This window comes from Cervus canadensis, chromosome 5, assembly GCF_019320065.1.
Source record: "Cervus canadensis isolate Bull #8, Minnesota chromosome 5, ASM1932006v1, whole genome shotgun sequence".
NCBI classification, from domain to species: Eukaryota; Metazoa; Chordata; class Mammalia; order Artiodactyla; family Cervidae; genus Cervus; species Cervus canadensis.
In genome coordinates this window covers 68,203,182-68,220,335 of record NC_057390.1, presented here as the reverse complement: position 1 = coordinate 68,220,335, position 17,154 = coordinate 68,203,182, and the positions used below count along the sequence as shown (strand labels likewise).

The 17,154-nt window shown below is 38.0% G+C and overlaps 2 protein-coding genes across 3 annotated transcripts in view; one reads left to right on the top strand and one right to left on the bottom strand.

Moving 5' to 3' along the window:
- The window catches only part of RBKS (ribokinase), a 128,346-nt gene that overhangs the window by 22,323 nt on the left and 88,869 nt on the right, over positions 1–17,154 (bottom strand). Inside the window, exon 8 of one of the 2 annotated variants that reach the window (XM_043469052.1) lies at positions 10,680–10,981. The exons of the other annotated variant lie outside the window; for it this stretch is intronic. Within the exon in view, the coding sequence (XP_043324987.1) occupies positions 10,808–10,981 (174 nt within the window). The 3' untranslated portion in view covers positions 10,680–10,807. Of the gene's footprint in view, positions 1–10,679; positions 10,982–17,154 lie in introns of those variants that run through there. 2 annotated transcript variants of the gene reach the window in all.
- On the top strand, positions 364–8,560 carry MRPL33 (mitochondrial ribosomal protein L33). Its single transcript, XM_043469055.1, has 4 exons — positions 364–492; positions 1,357–1,375; positions 3,014–3,120; positions 8,260–8,560. The coding sequence occupies exons 1-4, from the start codon at positions 471–473 to the stop codon at positions 8,307–8,309; spliced, it is 198 nt and encodes a 65-aa protein (XP_043324990.1). The 5' UTR covers positions 364–470; the 3' UTR covers positions 8,310–8,560.

The following is a 17,154-nucleotide window of genomic DNA, read 5'->3' as shown; positions in this document are numbered from 1 at the left end:
GGGACTGAGAGTAGATGTTAACCAGATGGAGATGGAGTTGGGCTGGAGGGGGAAAACGAAGGCAACAATTGAAGGAAATAATGCAGAAGCCTGATAGCCTGGAGTGGGTGAGGAACATGCAGAGTTCCTGTAGCTTTAATGTAGTCGACTGCGATTATTTAGTGAAACATGTATGGAAAACATCTAACTCTGACCCAGAAGTAGGAGTTAGGGTCTGGGGCGCGAACCCCGAGCGATAACAAAGGTCTTCTCCCAAAATGAAAAGGACTCCACACCACAGCACCACATAAGAGACACCTGGACTGTAGAGACCACAAATAAGAGGCGGGCTCAGCCCTGAGGTTTATGTAGGGGGCGTGGCTGCGGAGAACTTCCGGACATCCTTTTCCGGAACAGGCCTGTGCCCCGGAAGCAGTTGTTTGTTGCGGGAACTTCGGGCCCGTTACCGAGTCTTCAGGGGTACTGTCGCCATGTTCCTGTCAGCGGTTACGTGTAAGTGGGGCTGGAGGCGGCGGCAGGGTCTGCAGCGCGGACGGGAGGTGGTGACAGGTGGGCCCTGGGACATTGCAGGGTGGAGTGCGCGCGCCGGTGGGGAAGCTGCCGCTGCGACTTCCCAGGCCTTCAGGACTACAGCACCCGGCATGCCCCGCGGCGCGCTCCCTGCGGGGTGAGTGGGTCTTGGGGGGTCTTCGGCGCAGATTTCGGGGCTGTTGCGGCTCATTCGGACGGTAGAGTCTGGCCGGCAGAAGTGGGGCTCTCCCTCGCCCTCTGTAGCGGTGTGTCAGCAGAATCGCTGGACGTTCTAACTGAGAAAACTTCAGAATTTTTAATTCACTCATTTCGAGTTCTCCAGGTGAGAAACAGTGATTGATCCTAGGTCGTACAGCGGGCTGGTAACGAAGCCCACTGGCTCCCAAGACTGTTCTGCGGTGCACCAGGCTGACTTCCCGGATGGATTTAATATTCTTTCTCCACCTGACGTGATGGTTGTTGAAGTTTGCATAGGTTAATTTACCAGAGAAAAGGCTTGTTCTAGTGCAAATATTTGCACCTTAGAAGAGGAGCAGATCTTACTTTGGGAAAATTTAAAAGGTAGTCAGTTCAACTGAAAAGAGATTGTGTAGAGCCTTCCGTCCAAAATTGTGGTGGTCCGATTGGATTTTTGAGAGGCTTCTATAAAATCCTAACGGGATCCCCAATAGCTTGGGAGTAGTTACTTGAGTGACAACTTATGACATATTTCATGATTTAAATATTTTTATTATAATCTTAAAATTTGAGCTTTATTTGAATTTTGCATAAACAAGATAATAGTTTTTTTTCTTTTCTATCCGACTTTTCCTGCCTATGAAAAAGTTGCCAAGAGCAAGTCAAAGTAAGTAGCAGTTTTTCTTTTTTTTTTTTAAAGCTTGTTTATGTTAGACTCATTAGTTCAGCTACTCTCAATGAATTCTTGTGTTAAATTAAGCATTTGGCTTCAGTTTTCTAAAGTCTGATTTGAGGATTACACTCGATGAATTGTTTTGGCCCCATGAACTGTTTCCGAAAATATTTTCCCTCCCTCCCAACTGATCTACTTAAGTGAGCTCTCAGTTAATTTACTTAAAAGTTGCTTTTGCTGTCTTGTTCCTAAAGAAATCATCAGGGTCCCCATGCTTTTTGGACTATGACTGCAGTTCTGTTTTCTCAAATTGAGGATCAGGGGCCATTTGTCTGGAGCTCACTACAGGAATATAGCAAAAAAAGCTGTGATTTGACTATCCACATAGTCAGTTTTGAGTTTTTTAATCTTTTGCATTCATGGTACAAGCATTTCAAAAATCTCAAAGGCTAAGGATTCCATGCTGTACCAGAGAGACTATTAATACCAAACTGGTATTTCAAAAATAAATTTTGTAGACAATAACTGAAGTAAGATTTTCTGTGTTAAAAATAGAAAAATTCTAAAACAGGCAGCATTTGGTTACAACCCAAGACACATAATCCTTAAAGCTAGGTTTTCTGGATTAAAGTTAATGAAAAACATGTATGTTAGTATTCTTCCCTCAATATCTTTTATTGCTTTATATATATCTTTTCACATAATCCAGTTACTTATTTTTTTTCTTCACATTCTGGGGGAATCTGCTGTGTCTTCAGTTTCTTTAGAGGTGCGCCCTACCTCTCATGTTCTTTGTGTCCTTCTGGTGCCATTTGTCACATGTCTTGCCTTACAGACCTTGTGTACACAACTCACCTTCCACACTGTTAGTGTTACTTCTCCAGGGTGCAGATGTAGACTTAGAGGGCCTTGCATATAGTGCTTTCCATAGGGCAAATACTTAATATTGTATCACTCTAATGCATGAAGCACTATGCTGAACATTGAAAGGGATGCAAAGATGTGTAATATATCTTAGGTGCTTCAAATTCTTTTTGGAATTAGAGGAGAACTCAAATAGCATGATCTACACAGGAAGATAAGACACCTGAAAAAGTAACAAATGTATGAGGTATTAAATGGTCCAGTGGGACAAAACGTGAACTTTGTGCTTTGGATGATTGTAACTTAAACTATGAAAGGAAACAAAGTTTTACACATTGTCAGTATGGAAGTTCCAATCCCTTTATTCTGTTGCTTCCTGATTTCACTCTTAACTGCTCATACATGAAAGATAAAGCTCTTCGGAGACAACTATCTTCCTGACTGGCCTACTAGGGTTACCAGTACTTGTGTATCTTCCTTGTCCTGATTTCTCCTCCTGAAATGTGGGGGTCTGAGTCTATTCCCACAATGCAGTTTGATTAGTCTTCTTGCTTTGGTTAGGTCATTTCCAAAGCACTCTGTGTATTGGAACAAATCCTGGGAATCAGAACCATTCTAAGACATAGACTGTCTTAGAACTGAACTTAAGGTTTAATTGATGTTCCCACAAGTAATACTACTGTATAGTGTTCTCAGAATGTGCCATCCCTCCTACGACTGATTTTAGTCTATTTCCTTAGCTTGTAACAACTTGCTTTTAAATCTTAGAACAATTCTGGTGAAAATGGTGAGCCAAGCTGGAACAGGTTTTTCCTTCAACACTAAGAGAAGCCGACTATGGGAGAAACTGACTCTACTGCATTATGATCCAGTAGGTAAGATTCCAGAAAAGTTGCTCCATAATAAATTCAAGGCCTGTTGCCCTTTTCAGATGACATTGAACAAAGGCAGTTTTGTGGCCCCTTTGTCACTATAGCATTCATTCCTAGTGTATATTGAAAGTTTACTTTGGTGCTAGTTACTATCCCAGGTGCTGGGATAGTCATGGACATAAGATAGACTCACTGCCTTCAGTCTTGGCGATCAAAGTCTGGTTTTGGAAGGGAGAGGAAGGAAGACGACAATTAATGCTCAGTGCCATGTGAGGAAACAAGCAGGATGCTGAGATACAGGATAGACTTGCAAGGAGGTAGATCCCATCTTTATTCTTTAGGTAGGATAGTTCAGGGAATGTCTCTCCAGTAAGAGATAACTGAAGATTTGAAGGTGAAAATCCAGATATGTAAATAGAATAGGCAATACTGTTTGGGAAACAGAAAGAGAAGTATGTCAAGGTTGAGTTGAATTATAAGACACTTGGTTGTTGATTAGAGTTGGAATTGGTGCTAGAATCTTATTTCTTCAAATTAATCCATTAAATAATGAAATATAGGCAGTTAATATCATAATCCCTCAGGGAGGAAATGGCAACCCACTCCAGTATTCTTGCCTGGAGAATCCCATGGACAGAGGAGCCTGGCAGGCTTTAGTCCCTGGGGTCGCAAAGAGTCAGACATGACTGAAGTGTCTTAGCATGCATGCAGCGTCGTAATCAGTTATTTCGTTACTTAAGAACAAGGCCTGATAGACTCACTTCTGGCCAAGATGGAGCAATGGGACTGAATTTACCTTCCCTCCTGAAACAACAACAGAAGGACAATATAGGCAACAGAAGGCAGTGACCCTTGAGAGAAAGGAAACGAGTACTTGTGAATAACCAGACAAAATGGAAAATTCTGTCTTCTTTGTTTACTTGCCTAAGTCTTCAGATATATGAATGCATCGCAACACAAGCACCCATACTCTTCAGGCAATCTGAACCCCATTTTATAGATGATGAGCTTGATGCCAAGGATTTTAGTTAAGGACACATAACTAAAATATGTGACAGAATAAAGATTTGAATTTAGGACTGTCTGACTCCAAAACCTAGGCCCTGAGGTCACTCTACGTATGACCCTCTAATGGAGAGAGGAGGCTAAAACTCACTTATTAGTGTGTGAGCTCTGGTTGGGCACTAGTACGAATCTGGCTGACAGCCACCTTAATAACTGCTTTCAGAATTTGCAAAGAAGATCTTACAAACTGTTCATTATGCTGAATTCATCAAAATAAAAAATAATATCACCTTCAAAAAAATCAGGGCTGTACCAGTGTAAAGAGGCATTTAAAGAGGGCTCTGAGAGGGACTTCCCTGCTAGTCCAGAGGTTGAGACTGTGCTTCCACTGCAGGAGTGAAAGTGAAAGTGAGAGTCGCTAAGTTGTGTCCGACTCTGCAACCCCATGTACTATATAGTCCATGGAATTCTCCAGGCCAGAATACTGGAGTAGGTAGCCTTTCCCTTCTTCAGGGGATCTTCTCAACCAGGGGTTGAACCCAGATCTCCCGCATTGCAGGTGGATTCTTTACCAGCTGAGCCACAATGGAAACCCAAGAATACTGGAGTGGCTAGCATGGGTTTAATTCCTAGTTGGGAAACTAAGATCCTGCATGCCATGTGGCCAAAAAAAAATGGTATGCGTTCCATTCTTTAACAGAAATAAAATTTCCTGCTGTTTTTATGATGTGAAACTTTCTGGTCATTCTTTAATAAAAAGGGAATTCTAGGTTTGTCCCTGATGATTAGGAGTCTGAATTTCAGGATGATATATCTCAAATGATGAAAAATTATTAGAATGATAAGGTATATGTCTTAGTCTGGGTTGATATAACGAAGTACCACAGACTAGATGACTTATAAACAACACAGTTTTATTTCTCACAGTTCTGGGACCTGGAAAATCCAAGATCAAGGTGCCAGCATGGTGACTTGCCGGTGAGGGCCCTCTTCCTGGTTTATAGGAGGGGGTTCTTGCTGTGTTCTCACTTGGTGGAGGGGCAGGCAACCTCTGTGGGGTATCTTTTATGAGGATTCATCCCATTCACAAAGGCTCCACCCTCGTGACCAAAACACCTCTTCAAGGCCCAACCTCCTAATACGATCATCTTTACGGGTTAGGATTTCAACATAAATTTGGGGTACACAAACTTTCAGACCAATAGCAATATGATATTAGATTGATGTGGTGGTTTTCTCTCTGATTTCTTTGTATCAGCTGGTGAAAACCCAGAGTGATGAACTTTACAATAAAGTGGTTTTCTAGCATTTTAGCTCCTTTAGAGCTTTTTTAGGAACTTGTACAACGTTAATAAATGTTGATTGAATAACCTTCTGTGAGATTTTAAGTGTGAAAATGTACTGGAATTTTCAGTCTTAGTATGGAGGTATTAGGAACTTTCTGTTAGATTGATTTTACAGTTTGAGATCGGGAAAGGATACAACCATAAACAGTTCTAACCATGAGTTGAAAGTGGAAGAAAATATTCATATATAAATTTCAGACAAACGATTAAAGCTTTTCTGAGAAGGGATTGTTGGTTCCTTGACAACACAACTTTGTCTCTTCTGAAGAAAAGAATGTTCTGGGATAGCTGACTGCTTGGCTTTCTGCCCACCTACTGAATGCCCTGTGGGCTTGCATGATGTTTGCCTTGCGGCCTGCCCCATCACCCAGGGTACCAAATAGCTTGGCAGTTGTCCTAGCATGTTTTACTGCAGTGAGAAAATGGTTTAAGGGTTTGGTTTAAGGGTAATGTTTTGCTTGTCTGCTTTACAAAGAAAATCAGGCAAGGAAACATGGAAAAATTCCCAACTATGTGAGTACTTCAGGGTATACTCTATGGCTAGAACCAGCCTGTGTCGTTTCAGACTTCTTTTCCTCATATGAAACTAGATGCAAATTTCCCAGGAGGAAGGATTAAAGGTTGAGGCATAAGTGTATTAAACTTTGTTAAATATATGAAGGTTTATTATAAAGAAAATGAAAACTTGTCAGTTTTAATTCCTTGGATGACTAAACAAGACAATATAGGCTTTAATTGAAGCAGAATAGGTTTAGGTTAGATGTAGGGCAAGAACTTGACAGATTCATTCTTCTGTGAATTAAGCAGCAAATATTTTGACAGAAAATTAATTTATGTTTATGACTGTGGATAGCAGCATGTCATTTGAACTCAGCTAACACATAGGGAGTGTTTGCTCTCTGGCAGCCCTGTGAGGGAGATGGAGTTATCCCTCTCATGGGGAAGAAAACTGAAGGAAGAGTATTTTGAGAAATTTGCCCAAGAACTTACAGTAGATAAATGGTGGAGGCAAGGCTTGAACCCAGTCTTTCTGATTCCAGGCCCCCTATTTTTTCTATTACATGGAGCCAATTTAGTCTATTTTTTTCCTTTTTTAATCAGGACATTCCCCTGCGATCAGCACTGTTGTTCTTACCTCCTGCCACCATTTGTCTAAACTAGATGCTCTTCCCTGTTAGTTCATCCAAATGCTTGAGAGCCTAAACTTGACCCTGTTTGTGAGATTCTTGCCTCACCATTCCAGTCCCTTTTAGTCTTTAGGTTCCTGTGGGGCTTACTGGATGTTCCTACAGGTACCTCATGGTATATTGGTACTAAATCAGGGACTCTTCTTACACTTTCATAAATTCCACATTGCCTAGCACAGTTCTATGAACTTTTGAATTAAGGGAATGAATGCAGCAAGTATATCAATTTTCATTGATATGGTCTTCATCAGTTATTCCTATCCAGGGTCACTTGAATAATCTCCTGACCAGTTATCCATGAGACAGGTTCTTTTTTTAATCCATTTTTTAGTTCCATGTGGAAAAACATGGAAATACTTCTTGCAGTGAATAACATTGATGGAAAGTTGTTTGGGTTCTTTACTACTGTCTTACAATGCTTTGTAGTCTTCCTTTGAATTTGAAGGAGCACTGGTCCTACTTATGTTTAATACTAGATCTTTTGAAATATATTAAAAATATTCCTATGTACAAAGTAATAAAATACGTTATTAAATTTACAGATAAGTTTCTGTTGACTGGTTAATGGTTATTCTAGCTGCCATCAGAATCATCCTGAGTTTTAAAATATACAGACTTCCAGTCCCACTCTAGTTCTATAGAAGTAGAATTAGGGTAGAGATGGAGGTAAAAGTAGGAATGTATTTAAATAAGCTCCCTATCTAACTGTTGATAATAGACTGTTTGGGGATCTCACAGGGTATCCATATTAATTATCAAAGAATAACAAAAAACAAAGCTAAAATTTCTTGTGTGGTAGGGACAAGTGAGTTGCTGTCATGTCATACATAGTCTTTGGAGTTCCTGGATCTTCCTTGGTGCACTGTTCTTGTTTTTTTGCAAAGAAGAATTCAGGTGGGGTGGTTGTGTGTGTGTGTGAGAGAGAGAGAGAGAGATGTGATGTTAGTGGAATGCTATATAGGGCATTACAGGAACTATCAAAACCTTATTGCTTAGCATCTAGTCTCTAATCTTTCATCCAGGCAGTGAGCACTTTTGTTTGGTGTGTTTCAGAGAACTATACTCTGTTATGATATTCATAATAATAAGATTTGGGTTATAATAGTAAATCTGTACTTGGGTATATGAAACCATTTCTGGAAAGTACAAGGTTTAATGTGTATTTACTCTTTCAGCCAGGCTTCCTTTTCTTCTGTGGTCTGCTCAGTTTTTCCATTCTTTTTCTGGAGTCCAGCTTTTTCCTACAATCTGTCCTTGCTTTACCTCATACAAGAGTGGGCATTAGCTGAGTGAAGACATTTTTTTTGCCTGTAATTTTTTTTTTTTAATTTGAATATTTCACATTGGTTAAATGTGACTTTGTGGGGTATCAGGGATGCCACAGGTTGGCTGATGGGCCTTCCCTGTTTTCCTTACCATTTTTTTCCAGTCCTGTCTGGTCTCTGGGATCAGTGAACTGAGTTTGCAAGTCAGCTCCATCCTCATGACAAAGGAAAGTAAAAGAAGAGAAAGGAGAGGGCTCATGGTCTGATGTGTATTTTTATTAAAAAATGCTGATGATACTTTTTAGTTTTCTGCTACAATCCTTTTCTCTCCTCCTACAGTGAAAAAAAAAGTCCTCTTTGTGGAACAGAAAAAAATACGCTCCCTCTAAACAATGGATTGAAAATGAATTTGATTTATAAATGAGAAGATCGAGGGTGGGATACTGATTCAGAAATTCTGCAGCGTGTAATAAAAGAAGAGGAAATAGCACGGAATCACTGCCTCCTGTGATTTGAAGGCCATTGTGAAGGAAAACAATGCAGTGAAAACAAGTTCTTCATATTAGGACATATACCATTGCATCACATTTATTTATCTTTCTGGATATTTTTATAGCCCTTAATAAAATATATTAAAATAGCCTGTGCTATTGTCTCTTGGTGATGTTTTCCCCCACTATTTGAAATTTTAAAACTACAGTACTAAAAAATAACCATTGTTTCATATAAGAAAAGAAAATTTTCCATAGTGAGATTTGTGCAAGAGTTTCCAGTCTGCCCTCACTTGTACTTCATAGAAAAGGCAGGGTCATGGTCCAGAGAGATCTTGAAAGAACTCCTGTGCGATAACACGGATGGCAAAGGGAGCAGGAATGAAAGGAGGAAGCCAGCCTCTTAATACAGAAGAAACCAAGAGAACTTCTATTTTTGATCTGTGCTTATAGAATTAGAAAAATGCCATTGGTCCACACTCTCAAACTCAGGTCACCAAAGCAGTATCTAGGATTTTCTAGGAACAGTTTGGACTACTTCTAGAATTTTTTTTTTTTAATAAGAGGTGCTATAGTGTATTTCCATAAAGCTCATGGCTCAGCTCCTGGGGCAGTGGTTACTACACAGCCAACCAGCTTGGAAGTTCCACTGATTATCCCAAATGTACAGGTAGGACTCCTGCCCTACCCAGATCTGTATGCTTTCCCACCCAAGCTATTGTTTACCACAAGTTTTCAAAATTGCTCATTTCTCTCCCTGTCAAATTTCTTGTTGAAGGTAAGGATCAGCTCATATTTTGAGCTCTGCTGGTATGTATCCTATAGCATTTAAAGCATTTACAGGGGAGAAGGATGGAGTGTCCACCATGACCACAAACATTAAGAAACCCATGCTGTTGTTTATAATAGCCAGGGCATGGAAACAACCTAGATGTCCATCAGCAGACGAATGGATAAGAAAGCTGTGGTACATATACACTATGGAGTATTACTCAGCCATTAAGAAGAATTTGAATCAGTTCTAATGAGATGGATGAAACTGGAGCCCATTATACAGAGTGAAGTAAGCCAGAAAGATAAAGACCAATACAGTATACTAATGCATATATATGGAATTTAAAAAGATGGTAACGATAACCCTATATGCAAAACAGAAAAGGAGACACAGATGTACAGAACAGATTTTTAGACTCTGTGGGAGAAGGCGAGGGTGGGATGTTCTGAGAGAACAGCATTGAAACAAGTATACTATCAAGGTTGAAACATCACCAGCCCAGGTTGGATACATGAGACCGGTGCTCAGGGCTCAGGGCTCAGGGCTCGTGCACTGGGAAGACCCAGAGGGATGGGATGGAGAGGGAGGTGGGAGGGGGGATCGGGATGGGGAACACATGTAAATCCATGGCTGATTCATGTCAATGTATGGGAAAAACCACTACAATATTGTAAAGTAATTAACCTCCAACGAATAATAATAAATAGAAAAAAAAAAAAAAGAAACTTGTGCTGTTCCTGAGTAACAGGTGTTCCCTCCCTGTGGCCCAGTCTTGTCTCCTGAGGAAATGTGAGCGCGCCTCTCTGGAAATGGAATTAGACAGTTGTTGAGTCTTAGAGGCTTGCGGCATTAGTCAGTCAGCTATTTTTCTGGCATCTTTTGTTAAAGCTCTAATTGAAAGCAATAATAGGTGAGATCTTAGCTATTTTTAGATTGAAACTCTACATTGTGGTATTGGGTTACAAGAAAAATCCTTCACTTGATTCTACCTAAACCTAGTGTAAAGGGGCTGTGACATGCCGGAATCACTTAAAAAAAAAAAAAACCCAACTTAAAATCTGGCTTAGCAAATGACTTGTCTATTTAGCACATAGGCTAAAAGTGGCCCACAGGTGGTGTTTACAATGTTAAAAAACTCAGTTGCTGATACTTAAATGTTGAAAGATTTCAATAAACGTGTAAACTTCTGGCTTCTCTGACAACACTCAAGGCAAAGCTGAATATCAGCTGCCCTTCTTAGGAACTGCTTGTGTGGCCCAAGTCATCTTTCCCTTATTTAACATTCTCTGCTCTGATTAGACACTGTTGCTTGCAAATTCTGCTGTTTGGTGTACATAACAGTATTCATGATGTGTTGGCAGTAGAGTTTGCTGGTTCCTGAATGGTGGGGTTGTTTGTACAGGTCTTTGTTGTAGTATCCTTAATTCTGTCTAGTTGACTTTTGCATGAAAAGCAAAGAAATCATTATAAAGAAATAATTGAAGGCTTGAGGATGACTTGGTAAATGAACATAGTATTTGCAAAGAAAGGAGGTGACATTTTATAGTAAGCTGCTAGTTAACAGTGACCATCCCTAAGTACATGTTATTTCTAGGTATATTTACTTTGGAGTTAATAGCAATCAAAATAGATCAAGGGGTAGGTCTTTTTTGTATGGATAAGATGACTGTGTTCCTGTGACCTGGACACTGACCGCTGCGATGAAATTAGATCTCTTGAGCATTTCTTCCAAGGACAGATTCGAGTAGTAAGCCAGGTAGAAGGCCAAAGCTCCCACAAAACTGTCACCAGCACCCTGTAATTCAAAGCACATTTGTAGAGATAAGCATATAGTCATTTGTTGCCCAGTCTGTGTTTTCAAAATATTTAAATATACTTTTTTTCTTTTCTTTTCTTTTTTTTTTTTATTAGTTGGAGGCTAATTACTTCACAACGTAAATATACTTTTAACTTTAGTTTTAGGTTTACAGAAAACGCACAAGGATAGTAGAGATTCCGCATCGCACATAGCCAATTCTGTAAACATCTTACATCACTAGGGTACATTTGCCACCACTAATTAAATAACAGTGTTAATAGTATTAACTAAACTCCATTCTTCATTCTGGCTTCCCTGATGGCTCAGTGGGTAAAGAATTGCCTGAAATGCAGGAGACAGAAGAGATGTGGGTTTGATCCTTGGATGGGGAAGATTCCCTGGAGGAGGATATGTTAATCTTCTCCAATCCTTGCCTGAAAAAATCTCATGGACGGAGGAGCCTGGTAGGCTACAGCCCAAAGGCTCATAAAGAGTCAGACATGACTGAGTGAACACACATACACAGCCATACTGCATTTGGATTTCATTAGTTTTGCTTAGTGTCTTTTTTCTGTTCCAAGATCTCATCCAGGATACCTGAATTACATTTCACTGTCATATCTCCTGAAAGTCCTATAGGTTGTGACAGTTTCTTAGACATTCTTTGTTTTTGATGACCTTGATAGTTTTGAGGACTGGTTGAGTATTTTGTAGAATGTACCTCCATTGGGATTTGTGTCTGTTTTTCTCAAGATTAGACTGTGTTTATGGTTGTAGGGAGGAAGACCACAGAGGTGAAGTGTCATTCTCATCAGAGCATAACAAGGGTACATACTGTCAACATGACTTACCACTGTGTTGATCACGATCGCTTGGCTAAGGTAGTCTTTGTCAGCTGTCTCCACTCTAAAGTTACTTTGGTCCCACTTATCACACTGTGTTCTTTGGAAGCACATCACTAAGTGTAATCCATACTTAAGGGGTGGGGAGTTATGCTCTACCTTCTTGGGGGTTGAGTATCTCCATAAATTATTTGGAACTCTTCTCTATGGCAGATATGTTTCTTTCCCCTCATTTATTTATTTAACTGTTTATTTATATATCAGTATGAACTCAGGGATATTTATTTCACTCCTTGGGCTATAATCCAACACTGCACTATTTTGTTGCTCAAGTTGTTCCAGCTTTGACCATTGGGAGTTCTTTCATCTGGCACTTGTGTCCTTCTGATAAACTCGCATTATTTTGTTTTTTGAGTGCTTTCCTTATTCTCTGACATTATAAGATGCTCCAAGCTCATCTTGTATATTCTCTGCCCTAACGTTCGAATTAGCTGTTTCTCCATTAAAAATTCATCAAGTGGTGAAAGGCATTCAGATGTTATTTTCAAACTAAATGTAGGGACATATAAGGCTTATTCCATTTTCCCTGAATTTCCAAAGGCCTACATTGGTGAAGGCCATATAGGAACTCATGGAAACAAAAACCACCAAAGAAAGTCTGTTGACCTCGCCTTCAGATTGGGCAATACTTAGTCATGTGTTCATCCAACAAATGTGTTTAAAATAAATCTGATGACACAATTTCACTTGAAAAATCACTCTGGTATTTAACAGCTTTCAGGGTCCAGTTTTCCCCAGTTTGTTGCTTCCTTAGTCCCAAGGGCTTTCATAAAAAATCTTGAGGCTCTACTCGAGCCTTTATAAAGAGCCTTGGTATGCAGTACTGTTTCAGTTGCAGTTTAAGTATTTAATGAGCTATGTGCCTAGAACAGTGATGGGTATTTGAAAAACAGTAAAAAAAAGAAAAAAGAAGAAAAACAGTAAAATCCATTGTGGATTAAACGCTAATATGGCAGTACTTTACATATACTGTTGAACTACAAGGAAGGGTTTGAGGAAAGCCTGCTTAAGGGGCGTCCTTATGAAATGGGACAGATTTATAGGGAGAAGGAAGGCCTTAGAACAAAGATATAGGAGGCGGAAGGAACTGAGTGAGCTCATGAGACAGTGAATGGCTTTAAGGAGAATGACATTTCCCCTTGTTTACTCAGATAAGCCTGCAATATTAAACTTGCCAAGGAGTCATAGTAACACAGGTGTGAATTCAACACTTTCCTTCCTCCCATAAATGTTTTCTGAGTACCGAAAATATGTCAAGCACTGTGCTAGGTGCCTTAAAATTGTTTATTAGTGTTTCCTAATGGAAACAATGGAAAAAGAGACAGACATGCCCTCCCTGAGTTTGGAGCACAGCAGTGTGACAATAGGTCTGAAGCAGAGAAATTAGGAGCTAGGTCGAGGGTGTATTATGAAAACATGGGAAATACTACAACATATGAAGAGTTATGGCAAACCCTTTTTTTTTTTTGGCAAACTTAAGATTTCACATCTTCATTCCTCCTTATATCATACACAAAGTTAAACTCCTGGTAGGTTAAAGGCTTGAATGTAAAAAAATAAAACTAATATAATATGAAAATTTAGATGAATATTTGAATAATTCCAGGCAAGGAAACCATAAGCAAGTCACTAAACCCAAAAACCATGATGAAAAAAAAGAATAGATTTAATTTATAAAAATTAAAAAAAAAAAAATATATGTCCAAAGACACTGTAAATAAAGTTAAATGAGGGACTTCCCTGGTTGTTCAGTGACTAAGACTCTGTGCTTCCTCTGCAGGAGGCCCAGGTTCAAGCCCTGGTAGGGGAACCAAGAACCCACATGCTGCGTTGCTCAGGCAAAAAAAAAAAAAAAAAAGCCAAATGAAAAAGTACAAATTTGGTGAAAATTCTAGTATATATGACATGTTCCTAATATTCAAAAAACACCTTCAAATTACTGGGAAAAAGACAAATCCAGGATAAAAATGGGCAAAAGATATAGGTTTGCAACTTCAGAAAAGGAAAAGTAAATTGCCAATAAACAAGAAAAGATGCCACGTTATCAGCTATTAAAGAAAATTCAAATCAATATTTTTTACCCATCAGACTGACACAAGAATAAGATTGACAGCAAAAGCAGCAAGATGAAGATAGAGAGGACAATGATACTCTCATATAATAAATTTGTTGGTTGGAATGGAGAAGAGCAATACAGTATTTGTTAAAAAATGTGTATGTCTTTTGATCAGTGGTCTTGCTTCTGGAAATCTACAGAAGTGAAAGCTCTTATATATTGGGATATATGCTCAAAGATGTTTACCGCTGCATTGTTTCTAAAGACAAAATACTAGAAATAACGTGATCTTCTATCAAACAGGAGAATGGATGAATAAACTTATACTTTTGTATTACAGAAAAAATATGCAGCTGTTAATAAGGAAAGGTTAGCAGTATATGTACATACCTGGAGAAATGTCCACTACTTGAGGCAAAAAAGATTTCAATATCACAATCCCATGGCGGGTTGGTGGGAGAAAAAAGAAAAACACCTGTGCCTAGAGTATGTATGCATTTTTTTAAAAAAGAATACAGAAAAAATCAAGAAGGGTATGTATTAAATTGTTAAAATTTATTTTTCTTATCTGCAAAGAATGGCAAATTCTTCTTTTTCCTATCTACCTTTATATTATTGTTTAACCTTGTTATTTAAGCTTACTATTTTAAGCTTGTAATACTTTTCCAAAAAAATTTAAGGCAATAAGCATATTTAATGAGAAGTTAAGTCATGCCTCTGTGCCTTGCTCATTTTTAACTTGCAGCCTAACCAGAGCAGAGGCACAGGGCTGACAGGAAACATTCTAGCACCAATGAAGACATTAGTCTTACATACTCCTGTCAGCTAATAGGGCATTTGACTGCAAAGGAGATGTTTAAGGAAGTTTAAAAAATACTGTACCTATATCTGAAAAGACTCTACTAGATCACTTAAATATTTTCCCACTATAGCGAAAGTCATGGAAACACAGTGCTTGGTAGAACTGTGTGTGCCAGAAGCATTATTTCGGCACCAACAATTTTTACAGCTTGATTTACATTTATTCTCAGTGCTGTACAGTGTGTTGGTAGACAGCAAAGGCAAATCTTTTCTGTATTAAAAAAAAGGGATTTTTTTTTTTTTTGCAAAGAAAACTGTAGGCTAGATGAAAGAAAACCAAAGTCTAGATGACTTCACTGGAGAATTCTAGCAAGTGTTTAAGCAAGAAACAATACTAATTCTACATAAATTCTTTCAGAAAATAGAAGAGACAAGGGAACACTTCCCAAGTCATTTTATAAGGCCAGCATTACTGTGGTACCAAATTCAGACAATGACATTACAAGGAAAAGCAAAACAAAACAACAGATCAGTTTCTCTCATGAATATAGGTGTATAAACCTTAAAAATTTTAGCAAATTGAATCTATATCATGACCAAGTAGGGTTTATCCCAGGAATGCAAGACTGGTTTAACATTTTTAAAAAAGGAATTCACTATATTAAAAACCTAAAAACATTGTATATTACTTATACTCAAAAAAAAATAGAAGCAGAAAAAGCATTTGATAAAATTCTACATTCATTCATGATAAAAATTCAGTTTGGAATAAAGGTATAACTCGATCTTCTTGCTAAAGAACATTTATGAAAAATCTATAGTTAACATCATTCTTAATGAGAAAGACTGAGAGCTTCCCCCTCTAATACTGAAAATAATTCAAGGATTTGTTCTCACTGTTTCTGTTCAGCATCATACTGGATTTCCTTGCCAGTGTAATCAAAAAGGAAAAGCAGGAAAAGGTATACAGATTTGAAAGGAAGAAGTAAAACTCTTACTATGCAGATGGCATAATCACCTATGTAGAAAATCCTAAGACATCTAAAAAAGTTACTAGAAATAGTGGCTTTAGCAAGGTAACCAATATTAAATCAATTTTATTTCTGTGTACCAGCAATTATTAATAATAATCATAAGAAATTAAAATTATCAAAGCAATAGCATTTGCAGTAGCATAAAAAATATGTTGTCAGTTCTCCCGAAACTGATCTACAGATTCAATGCCATTTCAATAAAAACCCTAGCCTGCAATTTTTAGAAACTGGCAAACTGAGTCTAAAATTTACATGGAAGTGCAAAGGACCTAGAATAGACAAAACAATTTTGAAAAAAGTAGAACAAAGTTGGAGGATGTCAACTATCTGATTTCAAGAGTTACCATAAGTTATAGTAATCACAGATATTGATGTAAGGATAGACATGTAGATCAGTTGAACAGAAAAGAGAATATAGAAATAGACCCACAGATATATATGGTCAACCTATTTTTGACAAGGTAATTCAATGGATGAAAGGACAGTCTTTTCAACAAATGGTGCTGGAACAAATGGGAATCTATATGCAAAACATAAAACTTTATCTCACACCATACACAAAAACCAACTTCAAATGAGTCAGAGACCTAAATGCGAGAGTTAAAATGACACAATATCCAGAAGAAGAAAATATAGGAGAAAATCTTTGTAACCTTGTATTAGGCAGATTTCATAGGACACCAAAAGCATGAAATATAAAAAAAAAAAAAAGATAAACTGGACTTTGTCAAAGTTAAAAGTTTTTGCCCTTCAAAAGAATATCAAAAGGCAAGCCACAAACTGGGAGAAAATATTTGCAAATCATGTGATAAAGAACTCATAACTCAGTAATAAAACTCAATATGACAAGCCAATAAAAATGAGCAAAAGATTTGAACAGAGGTGTCTTCAAAGAAGACATATAGATGGCAAAAAAAGTATGTATAAAAATTCTAGACATTATTAGACACCAAGGAAATCCAAATTAAAAACAATGAGATAATACTACATATTCATTAGAAAGGAAAAGATTAAAAAGACTAAAATACTGACTTTTGGTGTAGATTTGGAACAATCTCATTCATCATTTGTGGGAATGCAAAATGACACAGACACTTTGGAAAATAGTTTGGCAGTTTCTTATGTAACATACACTTACCATATAACCCAGCAGTTCTCCTCTTAGATATTTACCCAAGAGAAGTGAAAACATATATCTCCATAGAGACCTATATGTGCTGTTTATAGCAGCATTATTTATAATTGCACCAAACTGGAAACAATACAGATGTCCTTGAAACTGATGAATGGGTAAACAAACTGTAGTATATCCAATATAATAATAAAATACTACTTAGCAATGAAAGGAAATGAACTGCTAATACAACATCATGAATG

Bases quoted from the DNA above. Each gene is read 5' to 3' on its own strand.
- MRPL33 (XM_043469055.1), top strand. From the start codon at position 471: ATGTTCCTGTCAGCGGTTACGT. The intron at 3,121-8,259 runs GTAAGATTCCAG...CTCCTCCTACAG, and splicing joins ACTGCATTATGATCCAGTAG to TGAAAAAAAAAGTCCTCTTT.